The following is a 23,519-nucleotide window of genomic DNA, read 5'->3' as shown; positions in this document are numbered from 1 at the left end:
CATCCCACACGGCACAGCAAAGGCCTTGCATAACCTAGCCTGTGTTCTGTTAGTGTTCCTGGCCTGCCACTTGGGCATTCACACACATACACGCACACACAAACAGGGCAAAGTGCCACCTCCAAATACTAACCAGCTTTCCTTACAGTACTAATGGGCTGGTCTGATGGATCTCAGATGCTCAGATTCTGCAGTCACATTGCAAAGGTGCAGGGCAGGCAGCTTTCCTACAGGTGTTAGAAAGAATGACCCAATTATGACTCCCACTGCTCAGTTTCCACTGAGGTCCAGATGGAGGTCTGAGCTTATACTGCAGACAGAAGAACTGCCTATAGCCTTCAGGAAAGCAGTCACAAGGGAGTAAGTTACCTTGTTAATCGCATGGTCCAGGGACTGCAGTCACACTCCTTTCCTTGGCTGACATGTCCGTAAGGTCAGATCTGGAAGCAGGACAGTGAGAGCCCAGTGTACGCCCTTCTCCAGAAAGCAGAGCAGCTAATGGGGATGGGGTCTCCTTCCTCCTTGGAGGTGTGGGCCCTCCTGTGACCTGTGCCACGTATTTGCCTGCAGGGGACTGCTGGTTTCTTGCAGCCATCGCTTGCCTGACCTTGAACAAGCGTCTGCTTTTCCGGGTCATACCCCATGATCAGAGTTTCACCGAAAACTACGCGGGGATTTTTCACTTCCAGGTGAGGTCAAGGGACTGTAGTTAAGAGGACCAGCGGGCTGTCCACCTACCGCTGGTCTCCCAGGCTTGACTTCCCCGTGGCTCCAGGAAAGATTCCCACCCACCCAGCCAGCTATGGCTGTGGGCAGTGACCCTCTTCAGGCCTCAAGCCTGTGAGGAAGTAGTTGTTTATTTCTTCCTACCCTCAAACCCCTACACCTTCCGTTAGGCCCCAGAAAGGTTAGAAGATATCCTGTTTGCTGACCTGTTGGTCTATTTTTACCTTTCCAGCTGTCAGGCTTCTGTGTGATAACCAGAAGTCCTTCTCAAGTAAATCCCTAAGACACTAGCACTGGGAATCCAGAGGGCCCTTTAGGCTGCAAAAGAAATGTCAACACAGGTCTATACCCACACTATCATTTACCCCTTCCGGGCTCTGGAAGAAAAGTCTGGTTAATCTGGGGACCAGGCTTCTGGCTTGGCCCAGCAATGAGTCTTTTGGTTTCAGAATAAGTTCAGACACTGGAAACTTTCTGGATCCAAATTGTCCTAGCAAAGAGCCAAACCCCATGCTGTCCCAGAACTGAAATGAGCTTTGTATGTGGGCACTTGTATCTACGGGTGTTCTGAGGCTTCTGAACAGCGCTGAAGGCTCCCAGTGTCCTGGACTGACCCAGATCATCAGTTGATCTTGTATCCCAGGATGGAAGGCCTCAGAAAGTGTCTTCTCTGAAGGTTTAGGATCAGACTCCTGCTGCCATTCCAATGCAGACAGGGCAGCAGGGTCCCACGTTTTGTTTTTCCCCTATGCCATTGAGCTGCTCACTCCCCTTGGGTATTTAAAAGATCTGAAACCAAAAGGATCATAAACACAAAGACCACACGGATTTTTGCCTTCTTGTTCATAGGAGAGTAAATGTCATTAGAAGGAAATTAAACTACTTTTGGCTTTCTTGGGTTAAAACCGATTTGTTCAAGAAAGATCATCTAGAATTGGGATTACTGGACAGTGTTCCTGGTTTAACCAGAGTATATTCTGGGTCACCTTCCATTTCCATGTCAATCCTTCTTCTTCAACAACCATTCCTACCTTATTTGTCATCAAGAAGTACATAAATTATACGTCACCTTCTCCTAGACCAGTGCTTCTCAGCCCTGACTGCATATGAGGATCAGCTGAGATAACAAATGATACTGATACCTAGGCCCTCCCAGACCTACAGAGCAGAAGGAAAATCTCAAGCCCTCAGATACACACGGAGTACCTACCATCCCCTGTACTGAGCTGGACTGTGTGGGAGAGACATAATGGTTTGTAACATACTTGCTGCCCTCAAAGAGCTCACAGTCCACTTAAAGACAGATTCACCTTCTCTGAACCCAGAATAGTGTGAACAAAAGGAATGTGGGGTAGGGACACATTTCCCACTGGTAATCTGAGGATGGCACTATGCTTGATGCTTCTGTGCAGTTCTGGCGCTATGGAGACTGGGTGGACGTGGTTATTGATGACTGCCTGCCAACTTACAACAATCAACTGGTTTTCACCAAATCCAACCATCGCAATGAGTTCTGGAGTGCTCTGCTGGAGAAGGCTTATGCTAAGTAAGACGGGGATAGGAAATCTTTAGTTTCCATAGTGAGCTCTTTAATCCTCCCTTCTTGGTGGCACTACAGATCCTGGATCCCAGCATTATTTCTCTGGAACTCAAATCCCAGAGCCTTGGTAGGCTCAACCTCCTGAGCTCACTATATATACACATATGTATGTATGTATGTATGTATGTGTATATATATATATATATATAACTTTTTATTTTGTATTGGGGTACAGCTGATTAACCATGTTGTGATAGTTTCAGGTGAACAGTGAAGGGACTTGGCCATATGTATACATGTATCCATTTTCCCCCAAACTCCCCTCCCATCCAGGCTGCCATATAACACTGGAGCTCAGAATAAGTGAAGAAAAGCTATGTTGCCTCTCAGAAGCTCCACTCCAGCTACTAATGGCTTTAATGGAGCCCTACTTCAGATTTTGAGTATAGTGGAAACAGAACTATCAGGAAGTGGGAATAGAAGGTTCCAGCCCCAGTGTTTCTCCTCTCTGTGGCCTTAGCTGGTCACACAGCCTCTGGGGCTCAGTTTCTCTATTGTGAAGAAAGGGAATCATAGTATCTGTTTAAAAGCTTACAGAGTTGTTGGAGAATTTGGACAAGACAGCATCACAGGACCCAAGAGTAAAGTCCTGGAGCCAGGGGTACCTGGGTCATGTTTCCTGGAACCCTGTGACCCCAGACTAGTCTTCATCCTATCTCTAAGGCTCCATGGTTCGTATGAAGCCCTGAAAGGTGGGAACACTACAGAGGCCATGGAGGACTTCACGGGAGGAGTGACAGAGTTTTTTGAAATCAAGGATGCTCCCAGAGACATGTACAAGATCATGAAGAAAGCCATCGAGAGGGGTTCCCTCATGGGCTGCTCCATTGATGTAAGTCTGCAGTATGGGGTGCAGGACAGGGAGCTGCCAGCTACTGGGAAGACTTACCCAGTGAACAGCAGCACAGGGCTTTCCTCTGGGGCGGGGTGAACGTTCTGTTTTAGGAAGCAGAAAAGTAGCTCTCAACTTTGAAAACTGGGAATTTCTCAAGGGAGAAGTTTCTGGAGGTTTTCAATAAAGATGCAAAAATTTAGGTGGAAATAGGCCTCCGGGGCTGGTGTTTCTGAGTTCCAGCATGCCCCTAGTAAGCTGGCCACACACTGGGCTATGGACCTGAACCTACCAGTTCCCTAAGAAAGCCTCCCAGTCTTTGAGCTTTGATCAGATCTCACATGTGGGACCCAGGCTTTGTGTTGTACTCTGGGAGAAGCTCAGCCTGCAGTCCACCTCTCAGCGAAGTGGTGTGAACTGAGACCAGAGCCAAGGGCAAGGGGATGGCAGACTGGCCAGGAGATACACCCTCCCTGGGGAGTAGTCAATGTATTCTAATAGTCTTGGTTATCTCTGTTGGTGAGGAAGGGGCCCAAGCTGAATTCCTGTTCCTTCCTCTCCTAGTATACCCAGTAGATGGGAAAGCTTGGGAAGATGAAGCACCCATGGACAAACGTTTTCTTTCTGCATCACTGTTCTCCATCTTTTCTCCATTCATGCTCTACTTATCTCTCCTCTGTTTCTTTGTCTGTCCCCTCCCTTCTTTCTCTCTCCTTCCCTTTCTATCACCCTCCTTTGTTACTCTCTCTCCCTCTCCTGGACTGTCCCCTGCCCTCCCTGTTGGGCCTCAGGATGGCACAAACATGACCTATGGAACCTCTCCTTCTGGGCTGAAAATGGGGGAGTTGATTGAGCGGATGGTGAGGAATATGGATAACTCGCGGCTCAGGGACTCAGACCTCATCCCTGAGGGATGCTCAGATGACAGACCAACTCGGGTGTGTACTCCTCCCACCTGCATGGCCCGGGTGTGTGGCGTGGTGTCAGACCTTCCTCAGCAGCCGGCACCGCCCACGTGGGCTCCTCCTGGGGCCTTCCAGGGGTCTGGGTTGGAATCTCTTGCTCTCTCTAAGGCTCCTGAGGCAAGCGGGGGAGACAGCTTTTGGAGGGAATCTCTGGCGGGGGAGGGGAAGGGGTTCCTTCATACTCCATGGTCCAGGCAGTTTCTCTGATAATGAATTAACTGGCATAAATATTTATGAGAGAGATTTCATTTATTTGTAAAGTATTTCTCTCCTTCTAGTTCGTTCATTTATGTATTTGACACTTATTTACTGAGCTCCTACTAGGCACTCTTCTAACAAACAAAGAGAATTCTCTCCCATTTGTTTCGGATTCTAAGGAACAAGCAGTTTCCACACACTCCCCCGGCCCCACCCCCCGAGCTTGTATTCTAGTAGTTTTGGAAGTAATACATGCTATACAGTAAAGCAGAGAAAAAATGAACCTATTTTTTCCCTATCTGAGGATAATAACATTTGGCATATGTCCTACTAGGGTTTTTCTATGCATACACCTAATCTAAATCTTTATTTTAAAAATGCAGTCATACTGTATGTACCTCTTTGCAGCATGCTTCTTTTTCAGTTAGCTTTATATACCTAATGTGTCAACAAGAATCACATTCTTAGTGTGTCTTCTATAACATTTTTCGTGGCTGTACAATAGTCCAACATGCAGATAAATTGTAGTTTTTTTACCCCATAACTTATTATTGGGAATTTAAATATTTTCTTTTTCTGTTTTGGCTGTAGTTTTTAAATGTTACAGCTAACATCCTATTAGATACATCTTTGTGTCCATCCAGGACACTTTCCTTTGGACAGATGGCCAGTAGTGGAATAGCTGGGAATGCATATGTAATGCCACAAGAGTCATTTCAAGTGGTTTCCCTGGTCCAAAACTGAGAGGTTTATGAACCTCCTGCCCCCCTCCCTTTCTATTCACATGGTCTGGGTCCTCTAAAGACTAAAATCTGGAAGAGTTTGAGATGTCAAAAGCCTTGGCTCCTCACATACCCCTCACTTTGAAAAGGGCTCCAGGCTACCTCTTAAAGCTGTCATATCACCAGGCAGAGTGAAGCCACAGAGATCCATCTAGGGCTCAGTGGGTTTTGGCCATTCTACCCTTCTCCCAAGGATCTCCTGTGGCTGCAAATCTCAGATGGAAGAGACTTCCCTCCTCCCTGAGGCACAGTCATGTCTGAGCAGGACTCTCCTCTAGCTGCCTTGGAATTCTCTACCTGGGTACAGGAACTTTTAATTTCTTTCTTTTTTTTAATTTTTTGCCACATGACATGGCACGTGGGATCTTCGTTCCCCCAATCAAGGATCAAACCCGCACCCCCTGCACTGCAGGTATAGAGTCCTAACCACTGGACCACTAAGGAAGTCTACTTTTAATTTCTTGAATATGTTCTAGGGTGGGTGGAGAAGGTGAGGGGATATGAAGATAAAAGGTTAGACCTCCATGTTTCATCTAACCCCCTTTCTCAATCCCTTTCTCTTCCAGGAATAGTCAACCCTGGGTGGGCTCAGGGAAGGGGAGCCTGACCCAAGGCAGCCTCCATCCACCCCCACTTCTTCCTTTGAAAGACCCAAGGGATCCAGAAAGGAGGGCCAGGCACGCTCTCACTCACCTCGTGGCCCCAGCCTCCACATTGTTCTCCAATGGTTAAGGGACCAGCTTGACGGAAACACCTTGTCTGGGCTGCATATTCTTGGCTCTCTTAAAGGGCTAGTGTGGGTCTTCTCATGGCTAGGAGGCACGCTTCCAGAGCATGGAGGAGTCCTTGTCCTCACTGAACCCAGGATGTGAACCAGTGTGAACTTTGTCTCAGGAAAACAAGCCCTGACAGGCTGTCCGGTTTTCACTCCACAGACGATTGTTCCAGTTCAGTTTGAGACAAGAATGGCCTGTGGGCTGGTCAAAGGCCATGCCTACTCAGTCACTGGGCTGGAGGAGGTAAGCCTGGCGGGGTATGAAGGGTTAGGACTTGAGGGGCTACTTGGGGGAACTTCCTGAAGTCAGGACTTGGCTTTCTGTGCCCTTTTGCATCTGCAGAATTTGCCTCCAATCAGGTACTCAGGCTGAGTGCCTGGGGTTGGAGGAGACTACTGGGACTTGTAGGTGGATCTTGCCACAAAACAGTGCTCAGTTTATGTTTATTTTTAGTGCTAAAGATAGCAATTGCCCCAACATTTCCAAAGAACAAATAGAAATCACTTTGGTTTTATGAAATTAATTTCATGGGCTCTTGTGTTTCTTGTTTTTCATGGTCAGTAATGATGTTTTGCTCCCACTGGCACATCTGGCCTTAACTGGGTCATGACAGAGACAGGGAGTTTGTCAGGCCCCTTGTGCACAGTTGGGCAGTTGTGCCCTGGTCATAGGGATGGGCAGAGAGAGGCAGTTGTCCACAGCAGCCCATGCTGCAGACAGGAGGAAGGGGCCCCTTTTTCTGATAAATCTACTTAGAGGTGACATTTTCTGTCACTCTTCAGCCAGCAGGGGCATTTTTTTCTATTAATAATTCACGCAGAGACACCTAACTGCCAGCAGAGCCCTACATTATATGCCCTGCCTCCTCCACCCACTCCACCCAAATTTCTAAATAGCCAGATGTTCACTGTGAAAATCACTTCTTAGAAGATGGCAAGGTGGTGGCCAAGCCTGACTCCTGTAAGCTCGTGCTAAGGTTCTGCCTTTTCACAGCAAACTTGTAGTTAGTCTCCTTGACCAATCAGGACAGCTCCCTGTATGGGATCCCTCTCCCAACTCCCACTCCCACCCCAACCCTCAGCGTAAGACAGAAGACTCCCCCACCCCCACCCCCCGTCCCCCACCCCGGCTTCAGAAAGGGTCCAGAGCAAGAGAGCTTTTCCTCTTTGCCCAAGGCCCTGTACAAGGGTGAGAAAGTGAAGCTGGTGCGGCTGCGGAACCCCTGGGGCCAGGTGGAGTGGAATGGCTCCTGGAGTGACAGGTGGGTGAGGGGACCCCATGAATAGGGGACAACAGGACCTGGGACAAGGTTGGGTTGGGGACCAAGCCATAAGAGTAGTACAAATGCTTGGTCTAAAATCACCCTTAAAACCAATGATCCACAGAGGAGAAAAGGGGGTGTGGCTCTAGGGAAGGACTGGGAATAGAAGAGGGGATGGCTCCAGAGAAGGGCTCGTGCTAAGGAACAGAAGGGGTGTAGCTCCAGGGTAGGGCTGGGAGCAGAGCCTCGGAAACCTGGGACCCCAAGAGCTTGCTGATGGCCATTGAGGGGAAAGGAAAGATCCTAGAGAGCATGGGCCATGTCCAGGCAGGAGGGGAGTCAGGATGCAGTGGTCTGACTAGACAAGTAACTTCCTTTCTCATAATTATCTATAAAATGGGGAAAATGTTAGCACCTACCTGGTGGGCTGTTATGAGGAGAAAATGTGATGGTGTTGCAGAAAGCTTAGCCAGTACTAAGATTTCCTCTCCCTCACTGGCCCCAGGAAGAGATGCATAGGTCCTTTGAAAGAATTGTACTACTTATTACTGGGAGCAAGTGACTGGAAGCAGCTAAAACAGCACACAGAGGGAGGAAGCTATTGTGAAGGCTCCAGAACCTTCACAAAGCCTTTATTGTTCCACCCCAATCACTGGCTCCTGACTGCCTCTCTGCAGGGAGAGTGGGCCCTGGAGCTCCTTTATTCCCAAGGGGGCAGAGCAGGACCCCTTAGCTGAGAAGGACCACAACCAGGCTGTGGGTACCCTCAGGCCCTGTGCTAATTTTAACATACCTCTCATCTCAGGGCACCGTAATTACTGGCTTGTTCGGCCATTCATTCACTTAGCAAGTATGTGTTGAGCACTTACTGAATCCCAGGCACAATCCTAAGCACTGGGGGCATTCCGTGAATAGGCAACTTTGCTGGGTAGACCAATAAGGTGCTGATCCTGGTCTCCTACTGTTCCCTTCTCTTATCCGTGTGACAAATCCCATTGTGCAGTATGTGTCAGGCCCCATGCTTCTGTCTGGGGACTTAGAAATGAACACAGAGATTCAGACCCTGCCCTATAGGCCTTAAGGTCTAGTGGGAAGGACAGAAAAACACTAATCATTGAGATAAATGCTATAGTTAGGGTCACAAAGCAGGAGCCCTTCTCATAGTTTGAGGGGACAGGAAGGTAGCAAAAGGTTGCCTGGAGGGATGGCATTTGAACTGGGTTCTCTTCTCTGGAAGGGTCCCTGGTACCGCATAAGTCTACCAGCCCACTGGTCCCAGTTACCCACAGGGACCCTCGCTATATTCTCCAGTCTCAGATCTTGGGGTCCACTTTCTGCCAACTCCTCCACTTCAGGGACTGGTGACAAGTGGGACTCAGCCTCGGTCACTCAAGGAGAGTTCCCTCCCCCACCCACTGTGTCCCTCCTGCTGGTCTCAGGAATCTCCATCTCCCCTCCGGTATTCCCTGATTCCAAGCACTTCTTCAATCCCTAACCTCTCCAGAGACAATCTAGTTTAGCTTCATTCTCCTCACAAAGGTGCTTTAGTTCCTCCTCCTTTGGGAGAGAGTGTGTAAAACTGCCCAGCCCTTAAAAAATACAAAACTGGGATGTTTTGTGGGATGGCAGGAGGAAGGAGAAGTTTACCTGTTTAGTCTTTTTCTCAGTAACTCAGACAGTTACTTATTAGATGATGGGCCTGTTCTAAAAGTTTTACATGCAATATTTCATCTCTTGCTCATCACAGCACTGTGAGTAGGTGACATAATCATTTCCCTTTTGCAGTTGAGAAAACAGAAGCTGTGACAGGTGAAGTGACTTGCCCAGGGTTACAGCTAGTACTGGTATAATTAAATTGAAATCACAAGTTACCTATTTCCAGGCCCAGCTCCTAACTTGAAAGGGTGAGGAATGGTTAAAGTTTTAATCAGAGAAAAGTCAGGCCCTCATAAACCATTTTAAAAGCTTGGTCTTAATCCTGAGGATGGTGGGAAGCGATTATGGGGTATCAGGTCAGATTTGCATTTTGGTGGTTCACACTGGCTGCAGTTGGGAGAGGAGCTATTTTGTTCATATTTCTCTGACACCTCCTGGCCCAGCTCATATCAGGCCTTCCCTTTCTTTTCCCTTTCATCACACCTCCATCATCCCTCCAGCTGGAAGGACTGGAGCTATGTGGACAAGGACGAGAAGGCCCGTTTGCAGCACCAGGTCACTGAGGATGGAGAGTTCTGGTGAGTCCAGGACCCAAGAGGACTCTGAAGGGTAAGGGATGGGGTGGGCACTGAAATCTCAAACCTCCAACCCCAGAAAGTGGCCGTCAGATTCCAGCCCTTGGGACATCTGAGCCCTATTCTCCAAATCCAGCCAGAGACCCGGCAAGATTGAGGGTTTTGAGAGCAGCCTGAGAGTTATGGTGATGACCAGGCCCGGACTAAGCCACTGCACTATGGCTCCTGTGGTTTTGTGACACTCCACCACACGCACTGCTCCGGCCACTTGCTCTGGCCTTGGTGGAGCTGTTTTCTGAGTGGAGGAAGCCCTAGTTACTCAGCTCACTCAATGCCACTCTCACCCTCACTCTGATCATTTCTACTGAGCCTTCAAGTCTCAGATTAAAGGGAACTTTCTTCTGGACCCACTTGTTTTCCTCAGGATTGGGATTAATTTGTGATACTCATCATCTTTATTTTTTAAATTAATTTATTTATTTTACTTTACAATATTGTATTGGTTTTGCCATACATTGACTTGAATCCACCATGGGTCTACATGTGTTCCCCATCCTGAACCCCCCTCCCACCTCCCTCCCCATCCCATCCCTCTGGGTCATCCCAGTGCACCAGCCCCGAGCACCCTGTATTATGCATCGAACCTGGACTGGCGATTCGTTTCAGTTATGATAATTTACATGTTTCAATGACATTCTCCCATATCATCCCACCCTCACCCTCTCCCACAGAGTCCAAAAGACTGTTCAATACATCTGTGTCTCTTTTGCTGTCTCGCATACAAGGTTATTGTTACCATCTTTCCAAATTCCATATATATGCATTAGTATAGCGTATTGGTGTTTTTCTTTCTAGCTTACTTCACTCTGTATAATAGGCTCCAGTTTCATCCACCTCATTAGAACTGATTCAAATGTATTCTTTTTAATGGCTGAGTAATATTCCATTGTGTATATGCACCACAGCTTTCTTATCCATTCATCTGCTGATGGACATCTAGGTTGTTTCCATGTCCTGGCTATTATAAACAGTGCTGCAATGAACACTGGGGTACATGTATCTCTTTCAATTCTGGTTTCCTCAGTATGTATGCCCAGCAGTGGGATTGCTGGGTTATATGGAAGGTCTGTTTCCAGTTTTTTAAGTAATCTCCACACTGTTCTCTATAGTGGCTGTACTAGTTTGCATTCCCACCAATAGTGTAAGAGGGTTCCCTTTTCTCCACACCCTCTCCAGCATTTATTGCATGTAGATTTTTGGATAGCAGCCATTCTGACTGGCATGAAATGGTGCCTCACTGTGGTTTTGATTTGCATTTCTCTGATAATGAGTGATGTTGAGCATCTTTTCATGTGTTTGTTAGCCATTGGTATGTCTTCTATAGAAAACTATAAAACACTGGTGAAAGAAATCAAAGAGGGCACAAATAGATGGAGAAATATACTGTGTTCATGGACCAGAAGAATCAATATAGTGAAAATGAGTATACTACCCAAAGCAATCTATAGATTCAATGCAATCCCTATCAAGCTATCAACAGTATTTTTCAGAGAACTAGAACAAATAATTTCACAATTTGTATGGAAATACAGAAAAACCTCAAATAGCCAAAGCAATCTTGAGAAAGAAGAATGGAACTGGAGGAATCGACCTGCCTGACTTAAGTCTCTACTACAAAGCCCCAGTCATCAAGACAGGATGGTACTGGCACAAAGACAGAAATATAGATCAATGGAACAAAATAGAAAGCCCAGAGATAAATCCACGCACCTGTGGACACCTTATCTTTGACAAAGGAGGCAAGTATATAAAATGGAGAAAAGACAATCTCTTTAACAAGTGGTGCTGGGAAAACTGGTCAACCACTTGTAAAAGAATGAAACTAGAACACTTTCTAACACCATACACAAAAATAAACTCAAAATAGATTAAAGATCTAAACATAAGACCAGAAACTATAAAACTCCTAGAGGAAAACACAGGCAAAACACTCTCTGACATAAACCACAGCAGGATCCTCTATGGCCCACCTCCCAGAATATTGGAAATAAAAGCAAAAATAAACAAATGAGACCTAATTAAAATTAAAAGCTTCTGCACAACAAAGGAAACTATAGGCAAGATGAAAAGACAGCCTTCAGAATGGGAGAAAATAATAGCAAATGAAGCAATGGACAAAGAATTAATCTCAAAAATATACAAGCAACTCCTGCAGCTCAATTCCATAAAAATAAAAGACCCAATCAAAAAGTGGTCCAAAGAAGTAAACAGACATTTCTCCAAAGAAGACATACAGATGGCTAACAAACACATGAAAAGATGCTCAACATCACTCATCACCTTTAAAATTGCTTGCTTAATTGTCTGTGCTTCCCCAACTACCCCTCCCCTGTGCCTGGTACAGTGCTTAGGCCCAATGGAGGGGCACACAGGACCACTGTGGAGAACTGAATTGCTGCCAAGCTCTTCCAGCAAGAATGCATGAGTTTGAGTTGTTTAATGCAAGAGATACATCAGAACTGACAGTGTTGGGACTTCCCTGGCAGTCTAGTGCTTAGGACTCTGTACTTCTGCTGCAGAGGACATAGGTTCAATCCCTGGTCAGGAACTATCTGAAAGCCACATGGCAAGGCCAAATTTTAAAAAAATAAATAAATAAAAATGTAAAAAAAGAACTGACACAGTGTTGACCCTAAGAAAGGAAGGACAGGGTCCTCTCTAGGACCATGACTAAGCTGCTCTGGACTATTTCATTGTACTGTTAGCCCTGCATTCTTACTTTTCCCAGCCTCCCAAATAGTTCTCTCTCTTCTTCTAACCTCTCAGGATGTCCTACGATGATTTTATCTACCATTTCACAAAGCTGGAGATCTGCAACCTCACAGCTGATGCCCTGGAGTCCGACAAGCTTCAGACTTGGACAGTGTCTGTGAACGAGGGCCGCTGGGTGAGGGGCTGCTCTGCCGGAGGCTGCCGCAACTTCCCAGGTGGGAGATGCTCTGGATGGGGGAAGGGTCCAAGCAGAACAAGTTCCAGGCAGAAGCAGAACAAGTTCCAGGCAGAATAATATTAACTAGCATCTGCTGAGTCTTTACTAACTTCCAGACATACAATGTCTTATTAAACTGTCCCCATTTTACTGAGAGGTGACTTCCCTGGTGGCTCTATGGTAAAGAATCTGCCTGCCAGTGCAGGAGTTGCAGGTTTGATCCCTGGGTCAGGAAGATCCCCTTGAGAAGGAAATGGCAACCCACTCCAGTATTCTTACTTGGGAAAATTCTATGGACAGAGGAGACTGGTGAGCTATAGTCCGTGACGTCACAAAGAGACACGACAGTGACCAAACAACAATAACAACATTACTGAGAAGGAAATCTCCATTCTGAGTAGCTTACATTAAGGAGCTGGTAACAACTTTTAGGCAGGTTATTATGTCAGAACAGGACTGTGTTCATTATGCTGAGGATTGAACTGGAGAACTGAGTTAGCAGCAGCTACAAGAGTTTAAGCCAGAGATGATGAAAGCGAAGACCAAGTCAGGAGCAGCAGAGATGGGGAGAAGGGGCAGGTTGAGGGAAGGAAATATTGGTTGATCTGGAGAAGGAAGAATGACTTCAAAATTCTCTCATTGGGAGCCTGAGTAGATGATGTCAGTGACATAACATGAAATGCACAGGAGGAAAAAAAAAGGTTTTTTGTTTTTGACAGAGTTGGTTGTGGGCTTCTGCAGAGGAGTTTACTTTGGGACATGGGAAGTCTGAGGCATGTGTAGAATATCCAGGTGAAGATGCATGAAAGAGAACTCGATGCACAGATAAAAATGGCACTTGGCTCTATGACAGGGACTCAGTATGTATTTGTGGAAGGAAAGAAGGATGGAAAGACGAGAGGAAGGAAAGGAGGGAAGGAAGAAAGAAGGGATGACGGGAAGGAGTCAAAAGAGAGATTGAAGCTGGGATCTACAGCTTAGGAGTCAAGAGCATGTAGGGAGCAGTTAGAAAGTAGGAGTGGATAAGACAGCCTAGGGACGTGAGAGAAGAGGCCCAGGACCAAATCCCAGAGACTAGTAACACTGAAGGAGTAGGTGAGAAAAGTGAAGCCATCAGCAAAGACAGAGAATGAAAATTCACAGAGGAAGGAGGAGCCACATAGCCAATCAGTGCAGGTCCATCTATATAAAGGTAAAAAGGCTACCCGCCCCCACCAACACACACACCAAATTAAATAAATGCCTGGATATTTTTTATTTTTCATACATATTTGAGCATGTAGATGAGGAGGCTAGAGATGAATAGGTTCCCTCCGTCTCATCTCCTGTCCTTTCCTTTCTCTGAGAGGCAGATCTGAAAGTGCAATTCCTTTTGGGGGGGCACAGACACTTTCTGGACCAACCCACAGTACCGTCTGAAGCTCCTAGAGGAGGACGACGACCCCGATGATTCCGAGGTGATCTGTAGTTTCCTGGTGGCTCTGATGCAGAAGAACCGGAGGAAGGACCGGAAGCTGGGGGCTAACCTCTTCACCATCGGTTTCGCCATCTACGAGGTGTGCCGTCCCTGACGAGCTTCAGACCGCCTCTTTAGGGAAGAGGCTTTCAGGGGGCTTCCTGAGGGGTTCCCCAGTTTCCCCAACATCCAGTGCCCCCCAAAACTACTGATATCAGGCCCACTTGAGTCAGAACCTCTTAGAAGTTTGTAACCAGTGGGGGAAGAACCCACCTAGGGGAGGTGGGGGTGGGGCTGGGGCTGTCCAGGTAGGTACATGGGGCATTCGAGCCCCTCATTCACTCTACGATTGCTAGCATGCCCTTTGGCAAGTTTCCATCCCGATTAAGACCTGAAATCCACAAAAATCTGAGCACCTTCCTTTTCTGTTTCTCCCCAAGGTTCCCAAAGAGGTATAGAAGTGGAGCAGCCAGCAGTGTGTGCAGCGTTACCAGGGTCCTGGGTCCGCCTGGGGCACATCAGGGCACCTCCTGTGGGGTTTGGGGGCAGGACTGTGATAGGAGAGGGCCTGGCCCACCTTACCTAACTCCAGAGCAGGTCCTTGGGCCATTGCATGGCCTCCTGACCCCCACCCCACAACATGCCCTTCCCCTTGCCCACCAGAGACCATTACACGCTCACATGCTTGCTCACACTCACACACAGAATCACACAGACACATTGTGAGGCTGATCGCCTTCTTTGGGGGTGGAGGAATCACCTCCCTCAGACCCAGTCCACAACCCCCACCCCTGCCTCCCTGGGGTCTTTCCCCAGTCCAGAGGTGTTCTGGAGCTGAGCAGCAGCAATTCTGGTAAGTGACCCTGAGTGGGGGATGCCAGACTTGACCTTCACTTCTGGATCACAGCAGAAAAGGAAGAGGATATGGGGTAGGGAGCTCCAGGGATGTTGAGCTATTCGAGGCCTTGGGAATTGGAAGCTGGTAGGTTGTGACTATGAAATGAGTGACCAGGGAGTTGGGAAGGAGGACCCCTCTGGAGGAGGACTGTGAGCAGGACAGGGTGTCCCTCCCAAGGAGCTGAGGTACCTTGGGCTCTTCTCTCCCTTAGATGCACGGCAACAAGCAGCACCTGCAGAAGGACTTCTTCCTGTACAATGCCTCCAAGGCTAGGAGCAGAACCTACATCAACATGCGGGAGGTGTCTGAGCGCTTCCGCCTGCCTCCTAGCGAGTACGTCATTGTGCCCTCCACTTACGAGCCCCACCAGGAGGGCGAGTTCATCCTCCGGGTCTTCTCGGAAAAGAGGAACCTCTCTGAGTGAGTCCCAGCCTGGCTTTCCCCACCTGTCCCTAAGAGCCCACATGACCCATACCAGAGACTAGAGGTGTGAGATAACCGGACAGGTCTCTCCAGGAGTCCTGTTGACCAGGACCTCTTCCCCTGTTCCTGAGCCACTGGGAACATCTCCCCTACATCCATCCGCCCACCCATTCATCCCACAGATAGCTACTGAGCACCTGCTTTGTCCCAGGCACTCTTCTAGGCACTAAGAACAGAGCAATGAATTAAACAGAAAGAAATCCCTGCCTTCATGGAATTTAACATTTTAGCATGAGATGACAATGTAATAGAAAAAAGTATATAGAGATTATTAGATTTACATAAGTGATAAGGAGAAAAAATAAAGTGGGAAGAAGGATAGGAGCAGTTGGGGGGTGACTGAACTTTTAGGTACGGTGACCAGGGAAGCCAGCAAGGCCACATCCTGCCCTCTTTGTCACTGGAGATAAGTTCATAGGCCCTTGCCACTTTGACCTCTGTCCCTAAACGAAACATAAGGTCCATGAATAGGTGTCTGGGTCATGCATCTGGGAAACCTAGACAAAGCCAAAAAGAAGCCCTGTGTCTGCACTTGGCTTCAGGGAATGGCACCTGTGGTAGGGGGTATTAGTCCCTGGGGTTCTCTTGAGGTCAGTCCAGACTTGGCTCCGAGAAGCCAGGTGGCCTGAGCAAAAGCCCTCTGCTTCCTACTTGTTCTTGGTGACACTGAGACCCCCTCTTGTTTGTGTTCCTCACAGGGAAGTTGAGAATACAATCTCTGTGGATCGGCCAGTGGTGAGTGGTTTGGCTCTCACATGTGAAAAGGGCCAGGGAACAGGCGGGTGATGGAGGGGTAGCAGTGGGACACGGGAGTCTGGGGTGTGCAGAGCCATTACCCTGTGTTACTGCAACTTCTGCGTGGCATGGCCTGAAGTCATGGGACTTGTGTCCTGGGGCCATTTAGTCAGTCTAGGGGCTGGAAGGACAGAGGAGAGTCCTAGAAGGAAAAGCAGTTTGAGCAATTAGAGGGAGGGACCAAGGCCACAGGAAGGGGTGACAACAGCTGCAGCCTGCACTGGATTTATGAGTTAGAATCTCACACAGAAAAAAAGCAGCACCACACCAGCTCTGAAGTCAGTGTCAAAACCCACGTCCTCCACCTGCCAGCCTGGTGACCTAGACAAGTTATGTAACCCCTTCTGACTCAGTTTCCTACTCTGTAAAATAGGGGTGATATTAATAATACATGCCTCACAGGGCTTTGGTGAGGTTTGAATCGATGAGATCATGTACATGAAGGGTCTGGAATAGCACAGGCCCTTAAATGGCTATTGTTCATATGTTTTACATCTTCAGGGTACTTCTCACATGTGTCATCTCTCTGATCCTTGAAAGATTTATGACATGTAATAAGGTTATCATCCGTGGTTTTCAAGTAAGGAAGCAGAGGCTCAGTGGGTTAAGTGGATTAAGCAGAGGTTAAGTGGTTTCTTTGAGTTCACAAAGCTTGTAAGTGGCAAGGCTGGAACTCACAACCAGATTCTCTGAGTGGAGTCAGGCTCTCTCCCCTACCCCATGCCGAGGCCTGTCCCTGGGGATGGGAGGCCCAGGGTTAGAAGCAAAGGGCTGGTGTCTGCTGGAGTCTCCATGTAGAGGAGTTTTATGACTGCCTTGGACTTTGGGTTTTGGTGAATAAATAGTCCCTTGTGCTCTGCGGGTGTGTCCTGGGCCAATAAGAGGACAGCATAAATACCCCCACTGAATTGTCTTCTGGGTAGTGACACTCATGGTTCTAATCCCAACCCTGTGCTACTGGCAGATCCCCAAGGGCCTTTTGAATTAGCACAGACGTTGGTTTTAGTATTAAGTGCATTTGGTGCTATTCTTATCTTTTGGATGTCGGTAATCAGTGTAGCGTATTTATTAGGTGCAGCAAACTCAAAAGCTTACCTGAATTCATATGTTACCTAACGGAGCAGAGCAGGCACGTGTGAGGCTTTTGGTGTCCCTGTGCGGGTACAGTTGCCTGTGGTCCTCTTGGCTTCAGACAACTGGAGTGATGGTGACTGTGGCAATCTGGGGATGCAGAGCAGCTGCTCTCAGCTCCTCAGATTGCTGTCACAGGGGGTCACAGATCCGTGCAGGCTGCCAGTAAAAGTGAAAGTGTTAGTCACTCAGTCGTGTCTGACTGTGTGCAACTCCACAGACTGTAGCCTGCCAGGCTTCTTTATCCATGGAATTCTCTAGGCAAGAATACTGGAGTGAGTCGCCATTTCCTTCCCCAGGGGATCTTCCCGATCCAGGGATCAGACCTGGGTATCCTGCATCGCAGGTGGACTCTATTGTCTGAGCCACCAGGGAAGCCCTGACCTTCTAATTTTAATGAAAAACCAAAAACTATAAATCAAATAAAATTCATTTTCAGGCCAGTTTAGGTGAGCCTACTTTTGGGGTGTTTTAGTAACCAACTTCATGAAAAAATACAAAACATCTGCCAGAAGCTCCCCTTCCTTGGCCACGACCAATGGCAGAATGGACTATAAAAGCAAAGCCGTATCAGCCCTGTGTCTGGGCCTGGAGAATTCTCTTCTCCCTGTACCCTCCAGGCCCGTTTGGCTCCACATGACCCAGATTTATGAACCTCACCCGACACTGAGGACCAGGTTCACAGGGAAGCCAAAAGCCACTGGGCTTTCTGGGAACTTGCTTTTCACTTATCTTGCATTTATTATTTTCTTTTCTTGTACAGAAAAAGAAAAAAAACAAGGTGGGTGTAACAGGGTGAGTGGGCACACAGTGTGTGTAAGAGTGAGCATGTGTGCACTGGACCTGCCTCCTCTCCCCAGCCCTCCACCTCCTTCCCTGAGCTCCTCTGGCAGCTATGGGTACAGAGCACTGATAGCTTACACTTGCCGAGTGGAGGCTATGAGCCAGCCACTCTTGTAGGTGCTTTCCGTGGATTCTCTCCATCCTCACAACAACTCTATGAGATTGGTACACGCAGAACTCAGAGAGATTGTGGGTTCAGTTCCAGAACACTGCAAAAAAGCGAGTATCAGAATAAACCAAGTCACAGGAAGTTTTTGGTTTTCCAGTGCATATGAAAGTTTTGTCTGCACTATACTATAGTCTATTAAGTGTGAAATAGCATTAATACTAAAGAAAAAAAGTATGTGCCTTAATTAAAAATACTTTATTGCTAAAAAATGCTGATCATCATCTGAGCCTTCAGCAAGTTGTAGTAGTAACATCAAAGAATACTGACTGCATATCACCATAAGATAGTAATGAGAAAGTTTGAAATATCGTAAGAATTACCAAAATGTGACACAGACACAAAGCACACAATGCTGTTCAGAAAATGGCACTGGTTAGACTTACTCAAGATGGAATTGCCACAAACTTTCAGTTTGTAAAAAATGCAGTATCTGCGAAGCATGATAAAGCAAGGGATGTGTGTACTATGATTACCTTCATTTTCAGAGGAAGGAAAGGTACAGACAGATTGACCAACATGCCCAAGACCACACAGCCAGTGGCAGAGTCACCCTGGAACCAGGAGGTCTGGCTCCGCAGTCTGTGCTCTGAACCACCACTTACTGCCTGCTTAGAAGAGAAAGGGAGGATGGCCAACCAGTGAAAATGGGCCTGACATGGGGGTCCTGCAAAAACCCACAGGAGAACCTCTTCTTTCTCAGAAGTGGGTGTGACTAAGCTAAGCTCAGACTTGATTCTTGCAGGAATGGCAACGGGCCTTGGTCCTCAGGGAGCAGTGACAGAGTTGTGTGAGGATTTCCATGTCAGTGCGGGGGAGGGCCTTGTCTTCCGACACCAGTGCCTGCTCTGCAGACAGGACAACTCCTTCCTCCTGTTTTCCCTGCCTGCTCCCTACTCCTTTTTCCTTAGCCTTCTGGGGAAGGGGGTGGCAGAGGACACCCAGAGTGGCTGTCACTGCCAGGGCTCTCATTCCAGGTGAAGCAGGTTGCCAACTCCCTCCTAGATAGTGACCTCTCTCTCTGAACTAAGCCCCTCAAAGTCATGGGCCCTGATGGACTCTGCTTGCTGTGCATGTCCAGATGGGGAAGGGGAGAGGGGAAGCGAAGCTTCACATGCGTGGCCCCAGAGGAGCTGCTCAACTTGACTGGTTTCAGGGGGAAAGATAAGGAGAGCTACCGGGGGAGCTTGCCCTCCTGGGTGTCCTGGTTAAGACCACTGTGCTGCAGGGACATCATCACTAAAGCTAACCATGCATGCTAAGAGCATCTCAGGGGCCTCAGAGGAAAGCTTTTATGTGTAATTTTGGAACTTGAGATTACAATCAACCCCATCCTTGCTCCTTTCACCTGATAACTTCCCCCGTGGTCTCCAGGGCAGTAATGCCTACAATAATGTTACCCCTTTTACAACTTTGGTTTGACCACCCAGAGTGCCATCCAGAAATGACTGACCTTTGGGCATCCTCACACCAATGGAGCAATAGCCAAAGGCCATCAGACAAGGTTTGGTGTTAGTGTTCATGACAGCATCTGGAAAGATCCATCATAGGGGTCCTCCAAGCTAGTGCAGACCAGAGCTGACATTCACCAAGCACCAACTACATATTCAGGCCCTGTGCTGGGGGTAAAATATACATTGTGTTCAGTTACAACAGTGTCTACAAGGTAGGTGCTGTCAGGATCCCTCTTTTATAGACGATAAAGATTCAGAAGTCCTTGTCTGAGGACACACCACTAATGAGTGGGGAAACTTGAACTGGAAACCATATTTGTTCTGAACCCATGTTTCTTGCCCTCAGCTCTCTGGTACCGGACCTTTACACTCCATGGCCTGTGTGGCCCAGACCCATGCTTGGGCCCCAAGTTGTGTGCCTGGTAGGGATGCCCCATGGTCACACTTCCCCCCTCAGACTGCTAGCCACACTTGCTCTGAGATTCCCTACAGGTATCAGTTACTTGAACAAGACCCCTTTCTTGGAAAGAAGAGCAAGCCAAGGTATTTGGGGCCTGCTGGGAGCCAAAGCTGGGGAAGCTCTCTCCATGGTCTGTCCATTCATGCTGCCCTAGAGGAACAGTATGGAAAAGCAAATGGGAACTCAAGAGTGCTCAGGAACTCTTATGCACTGAGAGATTTTGCTTGTCCCCTTGTTCTCTGCACCGCTACCAGGAGCCTTGCCTTCCTCCTCCGGCTTTCTCAATGGGATGTATACCCCAACCAGTGCCACCACAGCATGGCAGCCGCTCTCCACCCTTTCACATTCTCCTCACTTGCATGAGCATGTCTGACAAATACCCCTTATATTTGGGCATCATCTTAAATGTTTTTCCTGTACAATTATACATTCAGTAACTGTGTGATCCCCACAAGAGCCCCATGAAAAGGGCAAAGCAGTTTTTATCATCCCCATTAATGGACGAGTAAACTCAGGCCAGAGGATATTTTTCATATGTGAGGGGCATGGCTGCGACTCCAGTCAAGTATTCTGACCCAACTCAGTGACCATGTAGATAATCAGTTCTTTCCTCAATGTGTCCTCTGCCAAGTCCTAGAGGTTCCTTGGAGAAGCCTTAGTAGCTGCCATGGTGATGTGGGGGTGTCAAGGGAAAAGAGCTCTGCCCTCTTCATTAAGCAGAGAAGCTCAGTTTTTAGAGCTTCTGGGGGAATTTAATTTGAACAAGGTTTCCATTTGAAAAAAAAAATCTACAAAATATTTGAAAATCACTGCACTATACCATGCTGCTTTTAGGATTCTTAGCATTTTCACATGTACTAACTACCATGTTTAATCTTCATAACTCTACAAGGAGATAAGAAACTTAGGTCCAGAGAGATCAAGCATCTTTCCTCAAGTCACACAGCTTGTTAGTGGCAGAGATGGAGCTTGAACAGAGGTTCAAGAAGTCCCAGCTCTGCTCTTTCCCTCCTCACTGGACAAAGCTGCTCCAGGAGAGAGGTTGCTTCATGTGCCCACTCAGCCAGTAATCCTTGTTTCCTTCCTGCCCCCTCCCCACTCCCCTCTTCTCTCCAGCCCATCATCTTTGTTTCAGACCGAGCAAACAGCAACAAGGAGCTGGGTGTGGACCAGGAAACAGAGGAGGGAAAAGACAACACAAGCCCTGATAAGCAAGCAAAATCCCCACAGGTTTCTGAGCATGTGCATGAGTGGGGTGGCCTGCACACAACTGAGGCCTGTGCTCTTGGAGTGCATGGGGGTTGGAGGAGCCATAGGGGTGGGGTGTCCCTTTAACATCCAGAGGTTTAGGTTTGTCCCACTGACATTTTCCCTCATCAAATTCTCCTAAAATTTGGGGTGCTGCTTGGATGAATGTCTTGGGATTGGCTGCCACACCAAGCTGGTCCTGGGAAGGATGCGCTGAGCTTCCCTGCTGGAGCCCATCCAGCCAGGATGATGAGAGAAGAGGGATGCAAAGCCTGTGACAGACACTGAGACAGAACAGCTCATTTCCTGGTGTCATTAACAGGGAAGATAAAGAACAGTAGTGGGAGGGGGGTGACACCAGAGGTGGAGTCCTCCAGAGCTCAGGGGACAGTGTTAGATTGGAGTGAGGACAGGAGGTCATATAAAGTATATAGGAGGTGAGACTAGCAGGCAAGATTCCAGATAAACCCAGGGACATCTCTGTCCTGTGGTGCCCATGCAATGGCGGGGGAGGGGAGGAGGGTCCTCTGAGGATTTGGCCTTGATGGCAGAAATGGCTGGAGGTATCAGATTGGTCTGGTCTGCTTCATCCTGCTGGGGCTGGTTTGGTTGGGATGGTCAGGCTGTAAAAGGAGGAGAGGGCTCCAGCTGGTGCAGATGGGGGAAAGAGGACCAAGGGGGCTGTCTACATGTCTGCACAGCTGATATACCTCCTCTGGCTAGGCTGGGGAGATACAGAGTGAAGGGTCCTTGGGGCCCAGATGATTCTTACTCCAGATCAGTAGGTTCAACCAAGAAAGAAGAGCATTAACTCTGTACCCAGCTCCTGCTGCCACCTATGGCTGGTTTAGTCACCCTGGCTCCTTCAGCCCAGAAGGAACTTTCCTCTCGGGTTTGTCCATCTCCCTGGTCCCTGCCAACCAGTTTTCCTTTGTGCCTCCACAGCTAGAGCCCGGCAACACCGACCAGGAAAGTGAGGAACAGCGGCAATTCCGGAATATTTTCAGGCAGATAGCAGGCGATGTGAGTACCTCCAACTCTGACTCACTCAGACACTCCTCTCCTTGATGAACTGCTCAATTTGCCAGTTATTTCATTATTGTTCAGTGGAGGTCATTTTGGTTTTTGATGGAAACGGGGTATATGAGTGTAGCACAGGAATCCACAAGTGAAGTCCTTTGAGTTCTAGACTGACACACCCACTGGGTGGGCCCACTGCTCTCTAGACAGCTGAAGGTACAGGGTCTTCCTCAAAAAAGCCCCAGCTTCCCCATGACAGAACAGCCCTGTCATGGACTATACAAGCATGGACGGCTGGGATTTGATTCGCAAAGCCTATGCTCCACCAGCTGCTGCACTCTTGAGCCACGATTCTCTTCCCCTTTCCTCCTCAGGACATGGAGATCTGCGCAGATGAGCTCAAGAACGTCCTTAACAGAGTTGTGAACAAACGTGAGCAGCTTAATTCTGCAGGGGCAGGTGGGCAGTTGGGCAGTGTGTGTCCACCTATCTGAAGGCAGCTCCTCACTCTTCTCCATACCTCTCAGATAAGGACCTGAAGACACAAGGCTTCACGCTGGAGTCCTGCCGTAGCATGATCGCTCTCATGGACGTATCCTTACTGCCACCCTTTCCCAGCCCTGTCAGCAGCCCCTGTGTAGTCTCCTGGGGCTAGGGCAACAATGAGGGGGGCCCAGTCAAGCAGAGGGGCCCAAATTCATGCTCAAGGAAAGATTTAAGGAGGCCCTGTGCTGAACTTCCTGGCTGCTGCTCTTTAAGGAGCTGTTGGAGGAAGCACAGTTGGGAGAACACTGGCCCCTGCTCTCAACCTCAGGCCTGGGATTCTGAGGCCCTACCTCAGAGTGGTCTTTAAGAGAAAGGTTCCCTGGGTTCTAGAGCAGGCACTGATTCTGACTAGGGAAGCATGGGGCGGGGTGTGTGTGTGTGTGTGTTAAACACTAGGTCAGGACAAGGGTGGATATCCTGGGCGAAGCCCTTCTATAGAGGACCTCCCTTGCACAGCCCCTCAGAAGGCCTGCTCCCAAGCCAGGAGGATTTTGCTATGTGCCCTGTAGCCCTGACCTCCTTCCTCCAGACAGATGGCTCTGGGAGACTGAACCTGCAAGAGTTTCATCACCTCTGGAAGAAGATTAAGACGTGGCAGGTGGGAGGAGAGAACAAGGGTGGGAGTAAGGAAGGGACTAATTCAGAGGTTGAGTGTATGA

At 48.2% G+C, this 23,519-nt stretch overlaps 1 protein-coding gene across 11 annotated transcripts in view; it reads left to right on the top strand.

The window, feature by feature from the left end:
- The window catches only part of CAPN3 (calpain 3), a 56,467-nt gene that overhangs the window by 30,953 nt on the left and 1,995 nt on the right, over positions 1–23,519 (top strand). For 2 of the 11 annotated variants that reach the window (XM_086321727.1, XM_086321726.1), the window contains exons 3-20: positions 571–689; positions 2,139–2,272; positions 2,990–3,158; positions 3,950–4,096; positions 6,039–6,122; positions 7,055–7,140; positions 9,297–9,374; positions 12,198–12,358; positions 13,747–13,916; positions 14,257–14,268; positions 14,926–15,134; positions 15,896–15,932; positions 17,887–17,904; positions 21,163–21,276; positions 22,240–22,317; positions 22,689–22,746; positions 22,842–22,906; positions 23,390–23,458. In XM_086321727.1, coding sequence (XP_086177853.1) covers positions 571–689; positions 2,139–2,272; positions 2,990–3,158; positions 3,950–4,096; positions 6,039–6,122; positions 7,055–7,140; positions 9,297–9,374; positions 12,198–12,358; positions 13,747–13,916; positions 14,257–14,268; positions 14,926–15,134; positions 15,896–15,932; positions 17,887–17,904; positions 21,163–21,276; positions 22,240–22,317; positions 22,689–22,746; positions 22,842–22,906; positions 23,390–23,458 — 1,808 coding nt within the window. Of the gene's footprint in view, positions 1–570; positions 690–2,138; positions 2,273–2,989; positions 3,159–3,949; positions 4,097–6,038; positions 6,123–7,054; positions 7,141–9,296; positions 9,406–12,197; positions 12,359–13,712; positions 13,917–14,256; positions 14,396–14,925; positions 15,135–15,895; positions 15,933–17,886; positions 17,905–21,162; positions 21,277–22,239; positions 22,318–22,688; positions 22,747–22,841; positions 22,907–23,389; positions 23,459–23,519 lie in introns of those variants that run through there. The other 9 variants (XM_086321733.1, XM_086321730.1, XM_086321728.1 and 6 more) reach the window with 9 other exon arrangements.

This window comes from Bos grunniens, chromosome 10, assembly GCF_055505025.1.
Source record: "Bos grunniens cultivar Pamir isolate PY7600 chromosome 10, Bosgru_T2T1.0, whole genome shotgun sequence".
Taxonomy (NCBI): Eukaryota; Metazoa; Chordata; class Mammalia; order Artiodactyla; family Bovidae; genus Bos; species Bos grunniens.
The sequence above is the reverse complement of the archived record's forward strand: the minus strand, read 5'-3'. Positions and strand labels throughout refer to the sequence as shown.